This window comes from Xiphophorus couchianus, chromosome 2 (genome assembly GCF_001444195.1).
Source record: "Xiphophorus couchianus chromosome 2, X_couchianus-1.0, whole genome shotgun sequence".
Taxonomy (NCBI): Eukaryota; Metazoa; Chordata; class Actinopteri; order Cyprinodontiformes; family Poeciliidae; genus Xiphophorus; species Xiphophorus couchianus.
The window spans coordinates 16,229,845-16,253,231 of record NC_040229.1 but is presented as its reverse complement, the minus strand read 5'-3'; the positions used below and the strand labels follow the sequence as shown (position 1 = coordinate 16,253,231).

The window sequence follows — 23,387 nt, the reverse complement described above, 5'->3', positions numbered from 1 at the left end:
TTATTATTTGATCAGCAATCGCTAAAAGGCTACAGCTATTGGTGTCTGTCACAATGTGCGTCAGTGGATGAAGGTCTGGCATATATAAGTAGGAATATGAATGTGATTGCCTGTTCGCGCTATGTGTATCTATGTAAGGGAGATGAGATTAGGAAAGAGTTCCTACACATTATAGAAGACTGTGTGCTGCTGTGGTGCCATCTTCTGGGGAAGAGGTGCAACATTTTATTAATTATACAGTGAAGAAGAAAAATGGTTAAGACAACACATAATTGCTAAAGGAAAAAGGTCTGGTAAGGAATATGACATTTAGAGAAAGATATGAATTAGTCTCCTGGGGTAACAAAATTAATGGGAAAAGCCATCACTAGGTAAACTGTTTATTCTTAAGTATAATGGGTAAGTGGAACCTTACAGCAAATGTACATTATACAGAAAACATAAGACAATAGTCATGTAGACTGTAGCAGCTTGCAGCATATTTCAGTGCCAAAACACGTTTACAAGAAAAACCATGTTATCGCAATTGTACATACATAATATGGATATGATGTATATCAAGTTTTGTCAATTTAAGTGTCATTCCGATGAAACAGACATACTCCTTGTACACAAAATTTGACTGACTTTGTGAAATTAACATTCAGAGTGGAGACACTAAGGATGAGTCGAGTTTTGCCTGCACTGATAAATCAGTCCTGGCTAAACATCAATCCATGCATGCAGTCATATTCAATTAATCGTAACATACGTTGCAATGAAGCTTGTTTGTCAGACTAAGTTGTTTCTGAAAATAAGATTTAGCAGGTATAAAACATACTTTTCATTGAGCCCACATTTCTGTATTAAAATTTTTTTTTTTTCTGAAATTTCAAGTTTTCATCAACTGTAAGAAGAAAATCCAGATAATCAAAAGAGTCAGAGACTTGAAAACATCTGTCTGTGTTTCACTTAATGAACTGAGTTACTGAAACTTTTCAATTATATTCTAATTCATTAAATACGACTACATTATCTCCTTGTGCAGATGTTTATTTTTCTCAATCACTACTGCAAAAATGGACAAAACAGGAATAATCACAATTGCTCATAACTTGAACTACTGGAAATTGTACAGAATGAGTCTATGAATATACATGAATGATAACTTAAAAGTTAGGCACTTCTTTCATTTTTTACACGGAAGGGATCACATACAGTATGTAAAGTCCATGGTGCTGTGATAACATTACTATGTAGGATTTTTTTTTTTAATCTAACAATTATGAAACAGAAAGATGACAGAAAGTTTCCACTGTAAAAAAAAATCACTTTAATTTTTTTCTTATATCTCCTTGATACAACATTCATGTTCTCATTTTGTAGATCTATAAGACCTAAATTACACTAAGAGTGTCACAAATACACTCATTTAATAACTATTTACATAAAGGACTTGTTTTATTAAGCCCCTCAGAAATGGATGGAGTGCCCTTAACATGTTCTACCACAGGTTTATTTTCTAATTGGCCCAACATTTGAACCTCTGCATTTGGTATTCAATTCATTCAAGTAATACCAGGATTTGAGAATTCACATACACACTTCTACAGTGGACACATGGAAAGTCTGTCAAGGTTGACAGATCTCATATAGAATGGAAACCTGAGAAAAAGAAGTTTCAAAGAATAATAAAATAAGAATGATAAATATATTAAGGGAAAAAAGCTATACAAACTAACATGGCATTATGTGAAAGAATAATTGCCCTAAAAGCCTAATTGGTTAAGCTTCGTTTGGTGGCAGCCACTGCTATTATGGACTGACAGTTAGTCGCACTAACGCTGCTTTCCAGTTTTATCGGAAATTGGAACTCAAAGCTCAGTTTTACGTCAGACCCAAGGTCACTAGAGGTTAGTTTGAATTTCAACATGGCGACACTCACAAACATTGTTAACAGTACCTCTAACAAACATCAGCTTTAAACTTTTTCCATAAGCAAACATCACTTTTAATTAGTTTATAGTTGCAGGTGCTACATGAATATAGACACGCTCTCACATGTTTGTCTTTTAAAATAAACATCAGTAACACTTTATTTGAAGGACTGTGCATATGATTGACATGACACTGTCATAAACATGACATAACAACTGTCGTGAACATGAAGGGGTCTTCATTAATGCTTATGACTGTTGTCGTGAAGGTAAATAATGACTTTTTTAAAGCAACGTTGCGTTAAAACTAGCATCAAAAATACATTAAAAGTGTCAACTTTGCAATAAAAGTGTAATTATTAAACTCATGACAACAGTCGTTGACATTTATGAAGAAACCTTATTGTTCTTGACAGGTGTTGTGTCAGTCTTATGCAATCCCTTCAAATAAAGTGTTACCTAAACATAATTCCACAAAATCTCACTATTGCTGATGTGAGGAGGTCCATAATGAAACGTAAAGTTGGCCTTACAAGTTGTAACTGGCCAGTTTCCCAGTGGGAAATTTGACTTATCCAGGTGTTAACTTTTTCACAAAGGGCCAGGTTGGTCTGGATGCATTTTGTCCTTTAATAAGTTAACAATTTAAAGATTGCTTTGTAAAATTAACTTTGGTCATATCATCTTATATTAATAGTTGTTCCAGGAACCGAAACAGGTAAGGGCAAATACTTTTTCGCAATCCTGTTTGTATTTTTTGACTCTGGTTCTGACTGACTCAAAAGCGTCCTTTTCTTATGTAATAACTGTCTTTTATCAAAACTGTTCTCCCTCTAGATGGTTCAAAAATTACATGATGTTACATGTCTACGATATGAGAAGTAATACGTTTCCATCTTTGTAATCAACCACTAGCTACTGACTCCTGTACTGAAGTCAGTATGGTATTTGCTAGTGATTTTAAAGCCATCATCACTGCAAGTACTTCCTCAGACTTTCATCTTCAGCTGCAGGCCCCACAGGTATCTGAGTCACAGAAACCAGATGTTCTGAGTTAAAGATGTCCACTGGAGTTAAAGAAGAGAGGGTCTAGTTTTAATTTAGTCCCCTAGTAGTGATTTGTTTCTAAGCAGTTTCAGAGTTTGGGTTATATCGAAAGACCTTGTAAATCCACTGTGTGTAGAAGGGGACATTAATAAAAATGCCAGGCTGGTTGGCTCGAGCGCAGCCTCTGCCATGGACACTGATGCCAACAATAACTTTGAGATCACCATCTTGACACACAAGAGGGCCCCCATAATCTCTCTGTAAAAGAAAAAATACATTGACTATTATTCGTCATCTGCAATTGAGCTGTTATCACTGTTAAGCTTTCCAACAAAGGTAAATGGAAAGAAAAAATGTGTTTAACAGTCTCAGTGACAGGCAGCACCATCATGTTCGGATCTGTTACAAAGTCAGAAACCTCAGACAGCTTTGGATAGCTGATGAAATTTGGAGCAACAGTCTCCAGCTGCTCTGTTTACAGCAGACTGAAATCTAAGCCAATGGATTCAAAAAACATTTGTTTGAGATTTAGATCAAACTTGGCTTAGAAAGCACTGTGTTGGATCAAGGCACTAAAGTTCTTGTAGATTCACATTGGGAGCAATTATTTTTTATCCAGATCTCAATGCCTGTTCTCATTTACCAACATGGTTGCCATGACACTTTCTGACCTCAAAATAAAATGGTTAAATAACTTGCCGATAAATAATGTAATAAAAAAATGTTTCCAAAAACTGTTTCTGTTCATGTACCTCACACACTCCCTCGTTCCGTTTCCCCCCTGCACAGATCTTGGTGTTGGTGATATGGAAGTTCCCTCTATGCATTTCTCTGCACCTATCATTTCCAACAATGGGCAAGTCCACTGCCTTTAGGACGTCATCATGACCAGTGCCTAAAAAAAGACAGAGGATCCTAATTATTACTGTTGTTTTTACAGTATAAACAGGACTGCAAACAGCATAACAGAACTGCAATTATTTTTATAAACATTTATGTATACCTGTTCAATAGCTTATTAACTTAAGTCACAAATGAGCAAACTTCACAGCAGCAACTCATTGCATTCAGGCATTAGCCATGGTGTGGACAACTTGCTGAGGTAAGAGGAAATTGGTCAGATTGGTTCAAGAGGATAAAAACGCAACATGAGCTGAAATAAAAAAAATACACAACCAAAGTATACAAACTATCTCAATTCAATAATTTGTACAGCTCGTCAAAATGATACAATAACAGATTGGAGTAACATTCCTTAGTCCAATGAATCTACTTTTTTTAATTTCAAAATCTGGTAGGGTAAAAAAAATTCTTTACTTTTGAATGCAACAGAAAATGAAGAAATTACAAGATTGCACCCAAAAATGCATTAAAGCATAAGAACATTGCCATTAACTGATTAAAAGGAACATATATGTCCACTGGGTGATGCATTAATAAACAGGGAATGGTGAGAGTATTAATACATTTGATGAATATGAAGATACAATTAAATTTATTTTTTATTTTTTGTATTTGACCTTAAGACCACTTAAAGTGATCCTTTGACTGACTGGATGATGCAAATTAACCCAGCATCTTATGTCTTTTTACACACAATTTATTCTCTTTTTTGGTTGTCCTGGGCCCTGTAAATGCAACATCATTTGCAAAATTCCCAAGAGAGGGTATGCATGCATACAACAGCTGTGGTGGATTTAAAATATGGATACCTTTTGTCTCTCCCCATCCATACATTTTGCACATGGTTCCCTCTGGGATGGAGCATCCAGCCACAGGCAGCTGAATTGTGTGGACATTGTCTGCAGGACGGGCGGGCCTGGACATAATTAATGCACATTATTCAGATGCAACAAACAGAGATTTATGCTTAAATAAAACTGGGAATAGTTTTTTTTTTTTCCGAAGCACCAACTTTGAGAGCCTCAGGAGGGCCAAGCTAGATCCATTGGGGCCACATATCACTTGAGCTATTCTGACTTCCTGTCTCTTAGGCCTGTCAGGAGATCCTTCTCGAAGATCAGAGACTCCCAGCCACACCCGATACTCGCTGAGGTCCGGAACACTGAAGGAACACAAGAAAAATAACAATGTTGAGTTGAAAAACATTTCAAGCTTTAATTGGCAGTGGGTGGAAAGTAAAACAAAGCAAATAACTTACCAGGAGGAGAAGCATTGTCTGTCAGTAAGTACCCACTCCTCTCGCACAAGGGAACCCCCACACCAATGCACCGATCTGGGAATAACACAAAAGAAAAATGTGACATTATGGATGAAACCAAGTTATCTGGAGTCTTTTAGATTTATTATGTGATTAGCACTAACCGCATTATAAAATAAAAAAACTTAAGAGCAATCTCTACCCCCTCCACATATGTGGTGTCACTGGTATTCAACTAATTAAAAATAGATAAATTATGTGGGGGTTTTTTTGCTTGTTTTTTTTCAAAATTTTACCATTTTTAGATAGTTTTATTATCGTTTTATAGACACCTAGTTAATTTTCTACCAGAAACAAACTTATTGGTTCAGTGAAAATACGTTTGGGCTTAGATGTAAAAAATCACTTCAGTTGAGTGACAACAAAGGCTTAGCAAGGTGCTGGTTTTATCTTGCTCCCCCTGAAGATGAACAGGATGGTAAGGGAGATAAAACAAACTGCAAATAGTTCACACACCACACAGTTATTGTTTTTAAACTTATTTTTGGAATTAGTTTAAATTGTTTGTGTGCAAATGTTGGATTGAAAAGTAGGGGAAAAAAACCATTTAAAACCATCATTAACTAAAAAATAAGTTTAGTTTTTCCTGATTGTGGGAGGAAAATATATAAAACTGAAATGCTTTACCCTTTCTGTATGCTAACCATCCAGCTGCCGTCTGATATGCCAACTGGAGCTCCTCCCACAATCCTGGTTCTTTTATGGACAAAACACCTCACAGGGGTTGGCTCAGGTACAAAGACTGAATGACATGAGCACAAACATGCACACATTTGAAAAAAACTCGTTTGTTTTTAAATCTTTTTAGAGAATATAGACTTACAATACATGTACCTTAAATTATAAATATGAATGTAATGTCAAAAGTTAATGTTTTCTTCTCACACATTGCCTAAACAGTGACTATAAAAGTCACTTCATTCATAATAACATAACTAAATGCTTTACTGCTATATATTTTTCTTATATCTTATTGCTTTTATCTGTCTCAGGAACTGGGGATTCGTACTTTGTAGTTGACATAAATCTAAAAAAAGTCACATATAATAAAAACAACTCATAGACACAAACACACATGGAGCTGTCACTACAACAACATAACGTTTTGCATCTTGTACCATAATGAAAGGGTATAAAAAGGACAAATGGTGAAGAAACACAACCATCACTGGCTTGGCTGCTCATAGAGACACAAACACTCACCTGGTGGAATGCTGTTTTGCAAAGCATCACCTGCAGACAGGAGAGGAGAGAAACATGTTGTCTTACATTAATTACAAATATTAACAAGGTACAAGATGAGAACTGACAGGAATAAGTGCTGTCAGGTCTGACCTGAGTATTTGTGAGCTTTCTGAAGCTCATAAAATTACAACCCTCTTTGTGCATTAATAAAGAAAGTTGATTGGATGTCGTGAGACTTTGCCACACTAAAGAAAACTTAAGCACTTTAACAGTTTAAGGTATTTATTTGAGGGAAACCAGAGTTACAGTTGTAAATTTAGGTAAATAGCTACATTATGAAGAATAAGACAAATCTGATTTACTTGAATAGCCTGTTTTCTTGCCGTTTCTTTTTTGAGTTCTCCCATTTTCCTGCAGTTAAATATTTTTTAATACATGTCTTTACTAGCCATTATCAGTATTTGGGTAGAATTATATATTTTTTGCTACATTACTTTTTTTAATCTAATTTCAAATCTGTACACAATAATATTAAGGTTTCTCTCTGAAGCTTAGTGTGACAGGGAGAAAATTGGAGGCTTTAGTTTGATTCCAGAAAATGTAATGAGTTGTGAAAATTCTCTAACATGCACTATTTTCTGAGTATTGACAAGCGGGTCCACTTCAAAAACTAAGGTTATTATTGTAACCATGTATGTGAGGTGACAAACCTCTAAGAGAGAAGCTATTTTTTTTACTACAACTCTTCATCTGGAAGAATGATAAACCTCAGTTTGCCTCAGTTTTCTCATTATGTGTGAGTGCAAGAGACATTGTTAAACTTTGATGATACTGCGTGAGCACATGTTCATGCACTTACAAGGTTTTACGTTGCAGTAATCCCAGCTAATGGCAGAATTGTTGGTGAAACACCAGGGACCATGTTTGTCCTTATCAGGATTTCTGCAGAAATTTCCCTCTAGGCCAGCCATCAGCATGCCCCTCTCCCCCCTGAACAAAGAGAAAGAAAAACATTGTCTAAATTGGACATGGACAGTTTTCTAAAGAAAAGTGTTTGAAATGTTTTGCTAATTCAGAAAATACGTTACCAATAATATGGCCCAATGCATTTAACTAGTTGTTTAGTGTTATTTGATTGTAAAGTTTTAACTGCATGACACCAGACACAAGGAATGTTCATTTGTTTTCAATGTTTAGCATGTTTTATGGTTGTGTGGGGTATATGGATGTAAGGTTAAAAGCCTGTTAATGTTGTTTTATTGTGAAAACAGCACCTCCATTTGCAGTGCCAAAAAGTGGTTAGCAAATGGTTGCTGTTGCATTCATGTTAAACTATAGGAGGACAGACAGCATCGTATAGGTAAGTTATTGAGATAAATGTATGTTTGAATTATTAGAACCCAAAGCAAATAGTAGTTTGATGCCTTGTTTTCTTTATAGCTCTTATGGTGTGTTAAGCACACATTTGTGAGTAAAAACATTCATTTAAAAAGTGTTAAGACTCATCAGTGCAAAGAATCATCATCCACCCAAGGATGCTACAAAAGGTTTGTAAAAATGATGAAACTATTGAATTCAGCCATAAGGAATCTGGACAGTCAATCTACAAAGCTGAATTGGCTTCTCTGTATATACACAATAAGATAATCAATAAATGAGTACTCACTAAATCCTCCAACATTTACATTTTATACAGACATATTCAACTCATGAGTGTCCTCTTGTAAGATATTTTAAAACCAAAACCAAAATTCTTTCTTATTCCAAATTTAACGACAGCATTAAAACAACGCAGCACAAGAGAATGGTTTAGAAATAAAGCAAGAATGAGTTAAAAATCTATGTTTATATGAGTTTTATTTCTCTCACTGTGAGTTCCTGACCATGACTTTTGACCCACAGGCAAGATTCCAGGCAATGGATCTGAGTAGCTTTGAAGTTGCTACATAGGGGCTCTGGGGTCAAATGTGAGGACTGAGGTGTATATCCCTCAAGTTATCCCTAGGAGTCATTCTTGTTGAGTTAGGTCATCTTTGGGGGGAAACAAAAGTGGTTGTTCATAGATGCTGAAGAAGCTAGTCACAGTAGCTGTTTTCTCCTCCTGGAATCAAGAAGCTCACCATGGTGGGCTAACAACAGAATGACTTATGTAAAAGTCAACATGAGTTTCCTCTCTCAGACCAACATTCTTAAGGTCTGCACAGCTGGTTCTTGGAAATATCGGAAAATGTTTTTAACAAAAGGCATGTCATTTTCAAAGTTTTGATATCACTGAGCTGTTAAAAATCCTATAAATGTTCCAAAGCTTTCTGATGGTTAATATCCTTAAAAAGTTGTGTTACGTATGTGATTTATTAGCAGAGCAGGTCTGTGTTTTACATCATAACGTTTGGAAAAGTTATTAGGCAGGGAAGGAGCAGTGATTCAGTGGACTGACCTGTTGCTGTGGTCTCTCCAGGGAGCGCAGGGTAGGTTTGATCTAGTCCTTGACTGCTCTCCTTGGTAATTCTCTCCAAAGCCTAAGAAACAGTCTGAGTTTGACCACAAAAGTGGGGAAAAATGAGAAAGGGAATTCCGATACTAAAATCTCTAATTATATTCTGCCCATTCTGGGTTGCAACTAAAGCTAATAATGTCTCACATTTACAGCAAAAAACGACTAATGATATAAAATTGTAAACAGAAACAAGAAAAACAAATAGTTAATGGTATGCCTTCCTAAGTGTTCATACTTCTTGAATCATTTGTAACCTTTTTTTGAAGTTCCAACCACTAAATGAATGCACTTTAGACTAACAAAATATAGCAAATCACTGTGAAGTGGAGGTAGAAATGCATGTTTTTAAAGGTGGGACATGCAAATAACGTCGTTTAATTTGATACCATAAGAAGTTCAGTTGAAAGTGGGCAGAGCGAATATAAAAATTTAACTTTCTGGCCTACATATAAAACTCTGTTGAGGAAATCCTGAAAACAACTACCGCCCCACTGGGGCATATAGTGGAAGAAGCAGCTTCCTGTAGAGATTTGTTTCTTTAAGATAGACTTCGTACAAAGTTGGATGGAGCTAAATACACAGAATGAAAAAATCTGTTGGAGGAGGCAGAAGACCTCCGGATGGGACAGAGGTTCACATTCCAACAGGAAATGAACCCAAAACATGAATCTTTGGCAGGACCTGAAAGGGTGGATCTTAAAAAAATATTGATTTTGGTCATATCTGTCAAGTCTCCCGTTTTGGCTGGGAAAGTACTATATTTTGATCCCCTTTCCCGCCGTGCTCCCGTATTAGTATTTTCCCAAAGATTTCCCGTACATGATTATTATAGTAATTATGTCACTAATGTCCTCACATCCCCACTCGTACGGTAGCACAGGATAGTGGAATATTTCCAGTTCTCAAATCTAAAACTTGAGGATTAGGTAGGATTTTGGTGGGTTGGGTGCGTTGCAAGCCATATAAGTAAATAAGAATAAGTAGGAAATTTGAAAACTTTGTAACTGATTTCTTACAACTTATGTACCACTTTGTGCTGCCTCCTTTGTACTGTGATAAACCGTGGAAAACTTCCAAGGATATGAATGCTTTCTCAAGGCACTTTGTCTTAACGTTGCTACTGATGTAATGCAATGTATTTGCAGTATAATATGCATTTGGTGTGAAACTTTACACTTCATCACTAGAATATACAAACTACTGGAAAAATATGGAAAATTGTTTCTAACAAACTCTATCATACCAAAAATATATACAGTAGCTTTCACATTAAACTATAAAAACTCCTTTGCTTTAGCTATCATGGTTGGATCTAGAACACACAGAGATGGGAACACAAAATAAGTCATCCACTATGACTCCTTGGAGAAATGTTGGACATAAATAAGTTATTAAGCTGCCTGTCATCCTACATTTCATTTCTATATGGGAATGTATTCAACCCTCGAGTGTAAACCACAAAACAACCTCAGAGTCAGTTTTTTATGCAAAGCCACAGAAACTAAAAAATATTCCTGAAAATCCCTTGAGAAATTGAAATGTGTGTAATCAGCCATAGATCTACATCCTTCCCTTTCAGAATCTCTTGGTATTGCAGAAAGAATCTGAACCAAGACTAATCCCAAAACTTCATCCTTTCCCTGTCCAGTGAGACCAGACCAGCCCTAACTGCTGTCAGATTTTATTTATGTGAGATGTGGTGGTCAGTCCTTCCCACAGTCCTGTAAGATTACAATTTTCCACAGGGATGCAGAGGGCCTTGGTCACAAACTAATATGTGTGGTACAGAGTCTCATATGAATTCTGCAGTGTACAAAATGTAAAAATCACCAAATATTCTTCTGTTTTAGGCTGAAGAAATATGCTTTTCCTTTGCTGCTTTCAGCATCAAATAAAGCTGTCAAGTTTCTCACCACTGACAGGACTGTTCTGGATGCCGCACTGAGGGATGTGGGTGCAGAACATTGTGCGTACTCTTGGGTCTGTAGTAAAACACCAGGGGAATTCTTGACCATCTGGATTTCGACAATAGTTCTCTTTCAGGTCCCTGGAAAATAGTGAGGAAAAAACGGCATTGTGTTATCTTCTCAGATGTGAGTGCACACTGGTGAGGCTTTGAAGGCTTTCTCATGCAATTTTTCACTCACTTGCAAGAGTACGCTTCAGGTAGGAATGTGTGGTTATGTGGATACTGAGAATCCCAGCGTTGGCAGGCGAGTCCGATGGGCGTCGTGTCTGCTGTGCCTCTGTAACCCTCTCCTCTGCCCTCATAGCACTCGGTTGTCTCCGCCTCAGGACTTTTAGGAGGAGTTTCTGTAAAAGAGTTTAAAATATTAAGTCTGTTCATTAAGGAACATCTAGCTGATTTGTTGGATTGCACGCTGATAAATACAGAGTAACAAGAATAAGAAGAGAATGATGTTATTTGGACTGGCTGGTGGGAACTCATCTTAATCCACTTAAAACTATATCCACTTGATGTGTCAGTCTGTTTCTGTAACTGACACTTCTATGCTCAAAAAACCATGTTCAGTCTTCCTCAGTTCTTTGCCATTTTTATGCTTTAAATCCATGCTTCTAAATCTGTGGTACAAGTTCCAGCAGTTGGACTATTTTATTGTCTTTCATGTTTTCTATTGTTTTCTAGTATTGGTTGCTTGCATTTTTGTGCTGTCGTATTTCTGTGGAGTCCTTTGAAATTATATTTAATACAGGCAAAGTTATCTACTTTGAAAAAGGAATGGTTCTGGGTTAAGTATACAGGTAAGATTCTGGATCTTAAATGTTTGCATAATCGTTGGATCTAATAAATGAACCAAATTGCATCTTTAAAATGCATTTTATGTTCACAAGCAGGACAACACTTGTGATTCCAAAGTTGAGCCAGAATACAAAAGCTTAATAAAGGGGTAAGAGTGGTCCAATGTTGTGCTTTACTACGTCTTTCTTTGGTTCATAACAAGACGCCCACTTGCTCCATTTTCCAAGGATCAAGATGTTGACAGCTAACATGCAAACCACAGCTTTCAACTGGTACTCCACAAACCAGGTTGTGACAGCACAATGTTTGGCTTGGTTTTGACATCACATCCCAAAAATCAGTCTTTATTTACATCTGCTGGCCATGCTCGCCTGTCCTAAAGCAGTTTCTTTCAATGATCTTTGAAACACATGGAAAAAATTAAAAGGAAATCCATAAGGAGACAAATGCACGATTCGTAGTAGCGCGTCTGCTTCTAGCTTTGAAAAGAGTCTACATAATAACTGAAAGATTGGTGTAAATTTATCCAGAGCTGGAAAGTGACTGATGACAACAGATTTCACTACCAAGGGAACAAAATGCATAAATAACAAAGACGCACAGATTAAAATCATGTCCCATCATCCGCACTGGAAATCTTAATTATTTTCAAAGGATTTAATTCTACTCCATCACAAATACATTTCCCTTATTCCTAGGCATACACAAACAGCGGCAGAGGAAAAAAACACATAAAAAAATGTGTTTTTTTAAAACACATTCAATAAAAATAGAATGTGTGTGTTTACGGTCGGTATCAAAGTACATTAACGTTTTAAAAAGTTACATTTTCAAAACCAAAAAATAAATAAATAAAAATCCCATCATATCATTCCTATGTTTTAAAGTGCTTCAAATGTTTAGGCCAAAAAGTCAGCATGTCCATACCTGCTGTACGGAGCTTAAAGTAAGGCTGTGATACCTCTCCAATCTATTGCTGCACACTGCTGGTCAGCTATCTGCATAGCCAGCTATAGAAAACAGTTACACTTTTACAAGAAAGGCAATTCTGGGTTAGAGTCCAGACCCGTTGTCCTTTGCCGCATGTATTCCCCCTCTCTCACAACCCTGTTTTCTGTCAATGTGCTGTGAAATAAAAGCCACTAGAGCTAAAATATCCTTTAAAGAAAATAATAAAAGAGTGGTATGTTTACTTGATTACCTTATCTGCCCATGCTTACTGTACACAAAGACAGAATGCCACCATTTGACATGTAATTATACTAAAGAAGTACAGAGTGCAAAAAGCTTTACTTATTTTAGTTCAATATATTATAAAAATACACATTTCAGCTTTTTCTGTCTTTGTAGAACAACCTCACAAAGGAAATAATCCCACATTATGTTATTATGAAAATAGAAGGCCATCCAAAAAAATAAATAAATTAGTTACCAAATATAAAGGTTGTTTTTTTGTGTGAACTAAACCCTAACCCTTCTAAATCCTTTCTCTGAATATCTGAAATATCTGGCATTATAAAATTATTAAAACATAAAAATATTACACTTGAACAAGGATTACTCTTCAGGACATTGATCCCCATTAAGTATCTTCATACAGTTATTTCTGTCAAGCAAAGACTATCTTTGCACATAATTTCACATGTAGCAGACAATTTGCTTTGGCTGCAGCCAGGTCCTCTGAGTCAACAATTGTCATCACTGCAGATCTTTTGTTAACATGAAGGTTGCAAACACTTTTGTTTTGTAGATAAAAATTATAATGTTTTTAAGCTGAGATCAATCAGTGTTCCTAGATTTAGAACAGGAGAAATGTTTGGTTAGCGATAGTGTTTCATTGGATATTGAGCGGCAACTCCGTTTCAGCAGAATAGCCCCCTCTATGGGCCTCTTTTGAGAGATCTGGAAAAACAAAGCAGGAATCCTTTTTTTTTATCTGTCCACAGAAAGGTCAGAAGCAAGTCAGAAGTTCATTAGCCTGTACATGAGTACATGCAAAAACATGTTATAAACACTGAATCTTAAAGTTTTTTTTATTGTGTCTAAAAATAGATATGTGCCAGTTTAACAGTAAACAAAAGAAGGGGCCTTGTGAGTGGACCACTTCTCCATTTCTGTGTCTCTCGCTTTGTCCTCACAGCCTTGTTTTGATTAAGACTAACTGGGTCGTAAACTTGGGTGGTTACCAAAAAACTCCCATATCAAAGAGCAAGCCGGAGAGATAGAGAGCGTGGGGTAGAAGACAGTTTTTAGAGGGGAGAAAACAAGGGAAACACTAAATCATTGGGTCCATATGGATCATTGCCATCAAGCAACCATGGTGTCAGGATTGTGGATGTCTCATGCCATCCAGCCAGTCTCAAAGAGAGTACAATTCTTTTAAGAAAGTATGCATGCACCTATATATACAGAAACTTGAAAACATGTAGTGTCTTTGGTTCTGTCCTAATCAACACTTTATAGAACCACCTTTCATTACTTTTACAGCTGCAAGTATTTTTGGTTTATGTTTCTATCAGCTTTGCACATCTGTAAACTTAAATTTCTGCCCATTCGTCTTTGCAAAATAGCTTAAGATCAATCAGATTGGAAAGTATCTCGGAGTATAGGATTTGCAGTAGATCTGGACTTTGACTTGGTCGTTCTAAGTACAGCTATATTTTAAACTAAGCAATTGTTTTTTATTTCCAGTTAGAAGCTTTCTTGCTTAAATACACCTGAATGAAATAAGTAGTGCATTACTAGGTCTCTGCAAAACCTGGAAAAAGGCTAAGGAGATTAAAGTTTGTTCTCATAAACTCTTGTCAGCTTCTGTGCTGAAGAGATGCCTCCGGCTCGTCTAACAACTAATGTTTAACAGCATTAGTTGTTAAGACATCAATTGGACCTTTTATATCAGGTGTATGAGGTGTAATAAAAACACAGGTATAAACCCTGTGTTTTGTCTACCTGTGTTGCTGACTGTTAATGTGGACCAGTAACTGAGCTCTGTGCAGCCTGACTACCAAGAGCTGGCATAGAAAAATAAACAGCAGGCCGATGGCGCTGTGAAAAATAAACATTTTGGATACTAAAGAAGGGGGGCTAGCTGATAAGTTTTTGTGTATGTGTGTTCCCTAAGATCAAGGAAGATTCATGTCAATATGGGGTGAAACAAATCCTACAGGAAGTTGAAGATTGTGGAAAATTCAGTCAGGCATGACTGACAGCAACAGGCCTCCATTCAACACAAACACACCTAGTTTACATCAGAGGCAAATTTTCACTTGACATGCATAACTATGGTCTATTTTACCACACACAAACAAACATGCACTCATTCTTACCACAAACTTTGATGTTGCAGTACTCCCAGTGTGTATTTGGGTCTGTGGTAAAGCACCATGGTCTGTGACGTCCATCGGGGTTCCTACAGTAGTTATCATGTAGGCCTTTGTCAGGGTATCTAACACAAAAATGAGACACCTTAGAGTGTACGCAAAGCCCAACGTTTACAATAAAAGTTCCACATTTCTCCTGCGTGCACAGTGGAACAATTTGAGAGAGTATATAGTACTACAAGAAGCTGACAAATAGATGACTAGTTGTGAGCAGACAACATCTGTTTATGTGTTTAGAGCTCAGGGAAATGAGGAGGATAATAAGTTGCAACACTACAGATGTTTAGCAGTCAGTCATCCCAAAGTCCCACATCCCTTCAGGCCCGTTGCCTTCAGGCATGCAGCACCAGGATACGGTTCCTCTCATTTCATTAACGGCATGAGCAGCCTGGGGCCCGGTTTGTACAAATAGTGTGATGATTAAGGACGTGTTAATGAGTCTCAGCTAATCCAGACCACCTGTCACCCAACTAGCTGGAACAGCCTTGACAAAAACTCGCAAAAGCTGACAGCGACATATGTCAACACAAGCTGAAAAGATGTAAGGAATACTTACACAAATTGAAATATATAGCTTTCCTAATGGGGATTTCCCAGCATACCACAGTTAAAAAACACAGATCTATACTAGATTCCCATCACTTCCCTTAGGGAAAATGTTTTCATTGGCTGACTCAAAATCACTAATCTCCAGAGTGAGTCTCATGAATCAGCTACAGCAAAATACTGTCTGTTGAAAAAATATTGCATGCACATAAGTGCACTAATGACAAAGCATATGGTTTGTGAGGTATACTTCATGTGATTTTAAGTGTGAAAGGTTTACCTTGAGGGGTGGTATGTATGCTTGTGAGGTTCATTCAGGTCCCATCGTTGACATTCTTTCCCACTTTCTGTATAGTCCATTGGTCCTCTGTAATCTTCCCCATTACAGGTAATACACTCAACTGTACAGTAAAGGAAGACAAATATAGCATAAAGTGACCTAAAATTGTTATACAGCAAATGGACACTTACAAAAAAAAAGAAAAGTAGAAAAGTTTTGCTAAGGTTTTGTCACATTCATTGGTAAAAAGAAGAAGCCTGCCTTGAGCCATCTAACTTCAAGGTAACTATGGAAATTTCTGTTGGTACACATGCAATGTTTTTTTGTTTGTTTGTTTTAAAGAATCATTGCTTCCAAAGGAGATTTTGGATGGTCAGTTTGAATGAGGCTGAATATGGGATATTTCTAGTCAGGATCTTACCAACACTAAACAGCAGCTGAAATATTTTAACTTTAGTGATGACCAAGAAACTGGGGAAGTCAAGCTGACACCTGCTTTAGAAAGAAAAATAATGCCACTGGAAACAATACATCTTGAATATGTTGTGAAACTGACAACAATAAAAGGCCTCAGGTCATTTTGCCTCTTTGGCAAGACAGTGACCACCAGTTTTGCACCATTTTTTATCTTCTTACATGAATTTCTCACCTGTAATCAAACCATTTTGCAACTAATTACCATAAGAATGTCTTTCATTGTATCTCGGTATTTTTATGAGTTACAGGAAGAAATGTTTGAATGTTTGAATGTATGTTCAACTGAACATGTTAATTCAGTTGTACATAATTATCTAAAAAACTTAATTACACTCTATTGCCATTGAATTTATTTTTCATCACTGTTTAGCCAGTTCATTCTTAGGAAATATGACAGGTTAAAACCACAGAGAAGTTTTACTGTGTTTCTACTGGCAAGATATTATTAACTGTAGACTCATAACCATGTCCTTTCAACCGTTTACAAGCAGAATGTAAAAATAATGCTTGAAACAGCAAGTTGTCAAAGTGTGTGCAAAATGTTCCCCGTGTAAGTCATATGTGACGTTGTGACGTTAAGTTCACAAGCACTGCATGTTCTTTAAACTGTTGTTAACAAAATGATGGAATGGCATTAAGCAATGTGATGTGTGTGGTTAAACTGTCCACTGGATGAAACACTTTTGTAATCACACGGCTTTGAGTTCGCTCTATGGTTTTAGAAAACCAGACTGGTTCAGAATCCATGAAGAACTGGCTCAAACAGCCCCACTGGTTGAGCACCAAATTTGTTGCTAACTGGAACAAATTTGGTGGGAAAAACCCAAAACTGTTTTTACATTTTCCAGTATGTACTCAACTAAATATTGCCCTTGTTGGTTTGCTCACCTATGACTCATCTTTGCTCATCTGAAACCAAAAGAACAAGCATAAAACAGTGGAAGTGAGGTTCACTGAAGGTAAGGATGATTTTAGGTGATAAGAGGAAATCTGCATGAGTCATAATGAAAAGGAAGAACCTCTGTTTGGAGTGATGCTGCAATACTTGGCAGATATATTAGAATATTAGTGACAAGATACCTTTTGTGAAACATACACACTCGACAGATGTTCAGCTGAGAAAACAGTGACAATGTAAACTGTGATGACACTTTTAGAGCTTAACATGTTTTAAATGGCACAAATTTGTTTGTTTTCTGATACCTCTTATAGCTTGTTATCCTCCTCAGAAATCCTTAATGACGGCCAAATAGGCACACTGTAAGCATTGTTTGGTGTCATGTAAGATGTTTATAAGTCAAATGCATTCCACACACAGAAAAAACTCTACAAAAAAACAGAACCATCTCTTTAACAGGTCTCAATTATGCTGTTTTAGTTATGTTAATAGACATTAAATGCACCTTGGCACAAACTGTGTCAGATTAATGAAAACATCAAAGTTTAATGAAGATAGGCCACCATTTGTTAAATGGTGAGTGGGATACACTGCATAGTGTAAACAACCAAGAGGATGCCTATTAAAAACAGATGTTTATGAGCCGACTCCTGACATGACACAGCACTTTTATTACTTCTGGCTGGTGGTATTTTTCTGCTTGTGCATGACATGTTTGTATCTGCATGTGTGCTCTCTATTAGTACACTTAATTGGAAGGGTTCCTCCAAATTTTGGAGGAAACCTTCCAATCTTTACAATAACACAGCAAAGCCTTTTCTATCAAAATGTAATTTAATTATATGTGTCGTGTAACTTCTTGTGTTCTTCTTCAGACCGATGTTCTGAACATCGGTCTGTTGAAGAACATGAGGTTTTCTGATCTTGTTTTATCATTCCACAACTGGGCCCCTAATTAAAGTGATCCAGTATTATGCACAGGGAACAAGCCCTCTGACAGCATGAATCCCTTAGGATTAGATAACAGAAGTCATTATCGTCCACTCCTTCAGGAAGACCCGGCAGTAACATTTTGTGATATAACATTAAGGCTGAGAGTGTTTTGCTTTCATCACAACCACATGTTTGCCACAAGGACAGACTTAATGGCTGAATATTTATCTAGATGAAACAATGGAGGCATTAATTTCCTCTAATATTTCATGACTTGTTCCTTTGGGGCTCAAACTGCTCATAAAATCAGAGCCTGATGAAACAAGAGAGGACATTAAAAAGTGAACCCCACACCTGGAAACAGCTGCAGCCTGCCTTGGTATAAACCTTGTAGACTGACATGTATTTAAGAACAGAGGTAAAGTAGACCACAGTCAGAGCAAGCACAGCCTTCTCCACATATTTGATTGCCCAATGTGCCACACTTCATTTCAGATGGTCAAGCTTCAATAACAATTGCAATTGTGTAGTAATTTCCAATGCGGTATGCTTATTACTTCAACATGAATGTCCTCATGCAGAGATATATGTGTGTGCACAGCCTACCTTGTGAACACTGTGGTATGCCACACTCCTGGTGTCGGAGATCTGGCCTGGGGTCAGTGGTGAAGCACCATGGACCAACAGTGGAGTTGTCTGGGTTGCGGCAATAATTCTCTATTAGGTCCTTTTTCCTGTACCGCTTAGACATGAATCTGTTGGAACAAGAGCAGCAGCAAAACAACAGCTCACAACCAGAGCAAAGTGAAGAAACAAAAAACAGAAGTTAAATGTCAACTTTTAATAATCATAGAATGACAAGCAATTTGTCTTTTACAAGGCAGCTGCTACTTGGTTGTAAATCGCCTGCGTCAAGACGACAAAATAAACATCTTTTTAAAGTCACTGGTTGCAAGGCTGGAGAACTGACTTATCCGTTCCATGCTATTGGTGATTAGAGAAAACATGTTAATACGTAGCAGCGGTTATATTTTCCCGTCAAGGCCTGTTCTTAATGTAGAATAAACATGCTGACAAATGACTCATATCTTTTACATCAGGCGAGCACATGGCTGTGGTCACTAGTGGGGATGATGGACACGGCAAGTGTAGTTTTTATGTCGAGCTGTATTTTTCCACAATGATGAAATGATAAAGTATGAAACGTTCATCTTTAGGCGGCCGATAAGGACAGAGGCAGAAAGTTAAAACCTGCAGCTGATAAAAGTCCTGTTGGTTTTTCATTCAGAGTGAAAAACCACACACTCAATGAGTATGTGTGTTTCTGTGTGTCAGAGTTCCCTATGCCTACAAGCTGACTGATAAAAACATACAAAGTTCCTTGGCATAATTACCTGATTTGTAGAGGCATTATACGTAGTTTGACAAAGGAGGTTCACTGAAAGTACAAACATTCACTGCCAGCTTTGATATATGTGAGTTAAGCAGCTCACAACAAAGCCCGTTCAGTATTCTTAACACTAATATATAGGGATGTGAGACTTTACATTTCTTTGGTAATTTGAAAATATTGATATTTTTCTCTAAATTGTATTTTTTATACCTTATTCATAAAAAATGCAATACATTAATTGAAGAGGAACATTCAAATTAGGTAAAAACAAGATAAAAAAGGGAGAAAAGGCAGGAAAACTTGAGCAGATAAAGCCCTGTATTGAGCTCACAATGATGACCTGCTGGATAACATCAGAAATGCCGTAAACATTGCCTTACTTTATTATTGGTAATGACTGTTGTCACTGTGTTATTCTAGCAAATTCATCTGTGGGAAAAGATTACATGAGTTGCTTTAAATTGAAATCTTTCAAGAGCTTTAATTATGTTACTTGAATGTGGACTATATACTATAGCTAAGAAGCTTATTGTGTTATTTTGTGTTTGTTTTCAAAAGCATCTAGTTCTTTTCTATGCATGTCTAAATTAGTGTCAAAGGTTCATAACATTGCTAACTTAAATTTTCAGTATCCTCAGGACATTTGAGCTTTTATTTTTGTTATCTTAAAAACAATAGTTGAATTTGAGGCATTTATCCCTTTGCCAGAAGAAAGGAAGGAAAGAAAGAAGGAAGGAAGGAAGACCCATCCTTGGATGGATGGATGATGGATGGATGGATGATAAGACACTTAATGATACAAAAAACAGGCTGGATATAGAAATATTTTACCACACACTATGTTCTTTGTCCATGCTTATCCAGACAGAGTAGGAAAAGTCTATATGGGAGATTTTACACTTCAATCTTGTTGCTCTTAAGACATTGTGATCTAGTCTTGCTGTCCATTTAGTCCACTTCTGTGTTTTGATGCATTCCCCCCAAAAATTGCATGCAGCAAGCTAATTTGCTGAAAATCCCTCCTATCTTAGAAGTTAGTTGCAAATTAGATAAGATCCTAATTTCCGTACGAGACACACATGAAAAAATAAACACACATCTCGACAAACAGACAGGCCATTGCAGGAAATGATGTGTGACTCAGTGAAGTGTTACAATGAGGTCACCTCTGATGAATGACTGCTCCCTGGAGCATAATCAGCCACTAATATATCAAACCCACACATGGACACAGACTAGCCTCTAGCTACCAGCTAATTGCTGCTCTTACTGGCCAACACTAACATTAACAGCAGCTTATAACACGATGCTGTTTGACACTGAGGTGAAAAGAACATTGCATTTCTTACTTGTGCTCATGAGGTATTGGGGAGGCCCAGGCTTGGCACAGGATCCCACTGACTGTCACTGACCTCCGCCCCCTGTAGCTCTGACCTGTCCCCACAATGCATTCCCTTATGTAGTCTGCAGTGAGGCAAAAATGAGAGAAGGGGGACATGTGATGAGTTAACAACCTGATCACAATTTTTATAGACAAAGCCCGAGCAACTAATGAAGAAAACAGAGAGAGGGAGTTGTAATGCTGTAATGGGTTTAACAAGAATGCGACATTGCCAGAAGAGGAATCTGTTTTCCCAATCAGGGCCATGTGGGTTCACACTGGCTGCAGAACTAGGATGTTCACTTTTTTTTGGTCATCTTGACTAAACTGAAGACAGGGATCTCCAGTGTTTATATGAACACCACTTTGTAACAGAGAATAAAGCATGACATGTAGCAGGGCTGTAAAATAAGACAATTACCCTTGGCACTCCCTTGTTTTCCCCTCTGTGGGATGCTATGATTACTAAAAATAAACCACTTTGACCACTAAAATCAATAGACAAATCAAATTTGATATAATTGATACGTTAATGCAACACAAACCACCCTTAATGGGGATAACTTTCCTGTCCTGATCGACAGGATGATCGGGGGAGACAGCGTCTGGTCCTAATATCATTTGGCAAAAAGGAAAAGAAAACAGAAAAGGGCACCTTTCTTTTGATAGAGGTCATAGTCAATGTTCTGATGGCTTTGAGCTCCTGCTGAATTTCTGTCAAATGAAAGCCACTGGCATTTCCTGTTCCGATGATCATAGAGGAACGCTCTGGAGAAGGAAAATAGACAGAGAAAACTGAGGACAAATGACTATAGAATACAATCTGTAATTTCATGAAGCAAAAAGCATTGACAAGTGTTTTAGTAGCATTGACAAATGATGCCACTCTGGTTAAGAAGTCACATCATCAATCCCTTGGTGGGTTTTTTTTTTTTTTTTTTTCAAATGACATCCGTTTCCATGAGTTCAATTTGCATATTTAAAAAAGAAAAGGGACAGGGGAATCATTGTTGACAAACCTGCAGTTGAATGGGAGTCTTTTTCCACGACTGCACGTTTTTGCACATTTGGTTAAGCTCAGTTTCCTGCTTTTGGTCAGATGTGAGGAATCCGGAGACACAACTGCCAGTCGGGTACCTTCAGATTTCTGATAGTCTTGGAGAGCATTTCGCCTGCTCTCTATTGCACAATCACAAAACATGGCCATGTAGTTGCAGCAATACAAAGTGTGAAAAAACTTTTTTAAGGCAAAACAGACACAAAGGCATAATTAACTTTGATGAGGAGCAAGAATAGACAGGACCTGCTTTTGATTTACTAACGTGTTCTGCAATTAGCTATTTGCTGAGGAGAATTGTGTTACACTGTTCGTTCACTTCAAATAAAATGAATCTCCTATTATTATTCAACATCATTCAGAAAGGTGGTGCGGATGACCTGTTAATACAAACACTCGCACTAGAACAACCAATAGTGAGTCAGGCTGCTTTAAGTGTGCCAATTTGCCTCAGGTCTTTTACATCTCTGTAAAAATAAGAGAGCCACTTGAAAAGAAAAGTCTGGTCCCAAATCCCAAAACCACATCACCCTTCCCCTCCTTCCTACACATGTTGTTTGTCTGTCTGCAAGCACTTCAATTGACTTGATTTTTTCTTCTTTTATCAATGCAGAGAAAAAAATTTGCCAATCTTGAAATAACAAGCATGATGAGTGCTGCTTTCAGATTCAGTCTATGAATTCAATTTGGATGACATGAAGGATCAGAGGCTTGATGTGAGTCACTTAAAGTTATGTTTTTACTCTGCTGAATGAAACTTTGAGAATCAGTCTGCTAGAATAAACAAAGTGACCTACAGAAAGATTAAAATGGGTTTAGTTGGTTACGCTGTGTGACAGTATGTTATTTGGCCACTTTGTTAGAGATTTTTGTAACAGGTTAGGAGGTCCTTTTGCAGATGACACAGCAGTATGAGATGAAACGCCACAGCTGCATAGTGTTTCATATATCACTTGGGTTTATGCACGCTTAAAAGTTCTTGCAAGGTGAAATAAATACTATGGATAGAAAATACACCTTCAGATACAGCTTTTACAACAAAATAATGTAAATACTTCTATCTTTATTTTTTTTTTTATCATTATTTTTAGCAGATTGAATTAATACAAAGGTAGGCTATATGAAAAAAAAAAAAACCTGCTATTGGCTATTCGTGTAGCGCCAGCCAGTGCAATGAAACACGACTGCAGCCAGTCAGACACGTTTTCTAAACTGTTACTAAACAGTTTACGGGGGAAAGACAAGAAAAAGAACTTACCGCAGCAAGAAACGACTGCGAGTCCAACAACGAGCCTGTAAATCCACATCGCCTTCATTACACAACAACGTGCAGAGAAAACAAATGGAAATGCTGCCTGCTGTGAGCTCTGACAGATACCAAGAGACTTTGCTTCCACCACTGCACAAATGATGCG

At 37.2% G+C, this 23,387-nt stretch overlaps 1 protein-coding gene across 1 annotated transcript; it reads right to left on the bottom strand.

Annotated features, from left to right (window-relative positions):
• Positions 1-364: 364 nt before the first annotated feature.
• hgfb (hepatocyte growth factor b) lies at positions 365-23,387 on the bottom strand. Its single transcript, XM_028004772.1, has 18 exons — positions 23,231-23,387; positions 21,935-22,094; positions 21,571-21,683; positions 20,884-20,998; positions 18,748-18,896; positions 15,834-15,954; positions 14,954-15,072; positions 11,014-11,179; positions 10,780-10,913; positions 8,807-8,900; positions 7,229-7,359; positions 6,388-6,417; positions 5,812-5,926; positions 5,125-5,199; positions 4,879-5,028; positions 4,676-4,782; positions 3,716-3,858; positions 365-3,221 (listed from the first exon to the last, which is right to left on the bottom strand). The coding sequence occupies exons 1-18, from the start codon at positions 23,286-23,288 to the stop codon at positions 3,042-3,044; spliced, it is 2,160 nt and encodes a 719-aa protein (XP_027860573.1). The 5' UTR covers positions 23,289-23,387; the 3' UTR covers positions 365-3,041.

Excerpts from the sequence above, each read along its gene's own strand:
- hgfb (XM_028004772.1), bottom strand. The coding sequence starts at position 23,288 with ATGAAGGCGATGTGGATTTACAGGCTCGTTGTTGGACTCGCAGTCGTT. Across the intron at positions 5,029-5,124 it reads AGACAATGCTTCTCCTCCTG|TGTTCCGGACCTCAGCGAGT; the intron begins GTAAGTTATTTG and ends GTGTTCCTTCAG. Across the intron at positions 4,783-4,878 it reads GCCCTCCTGAGGCTCTCAAA|GCCCGCCCGTCCTGCAGACA; the intron begins GTTGGTGCTTCG and ends AATTATGTCCAG.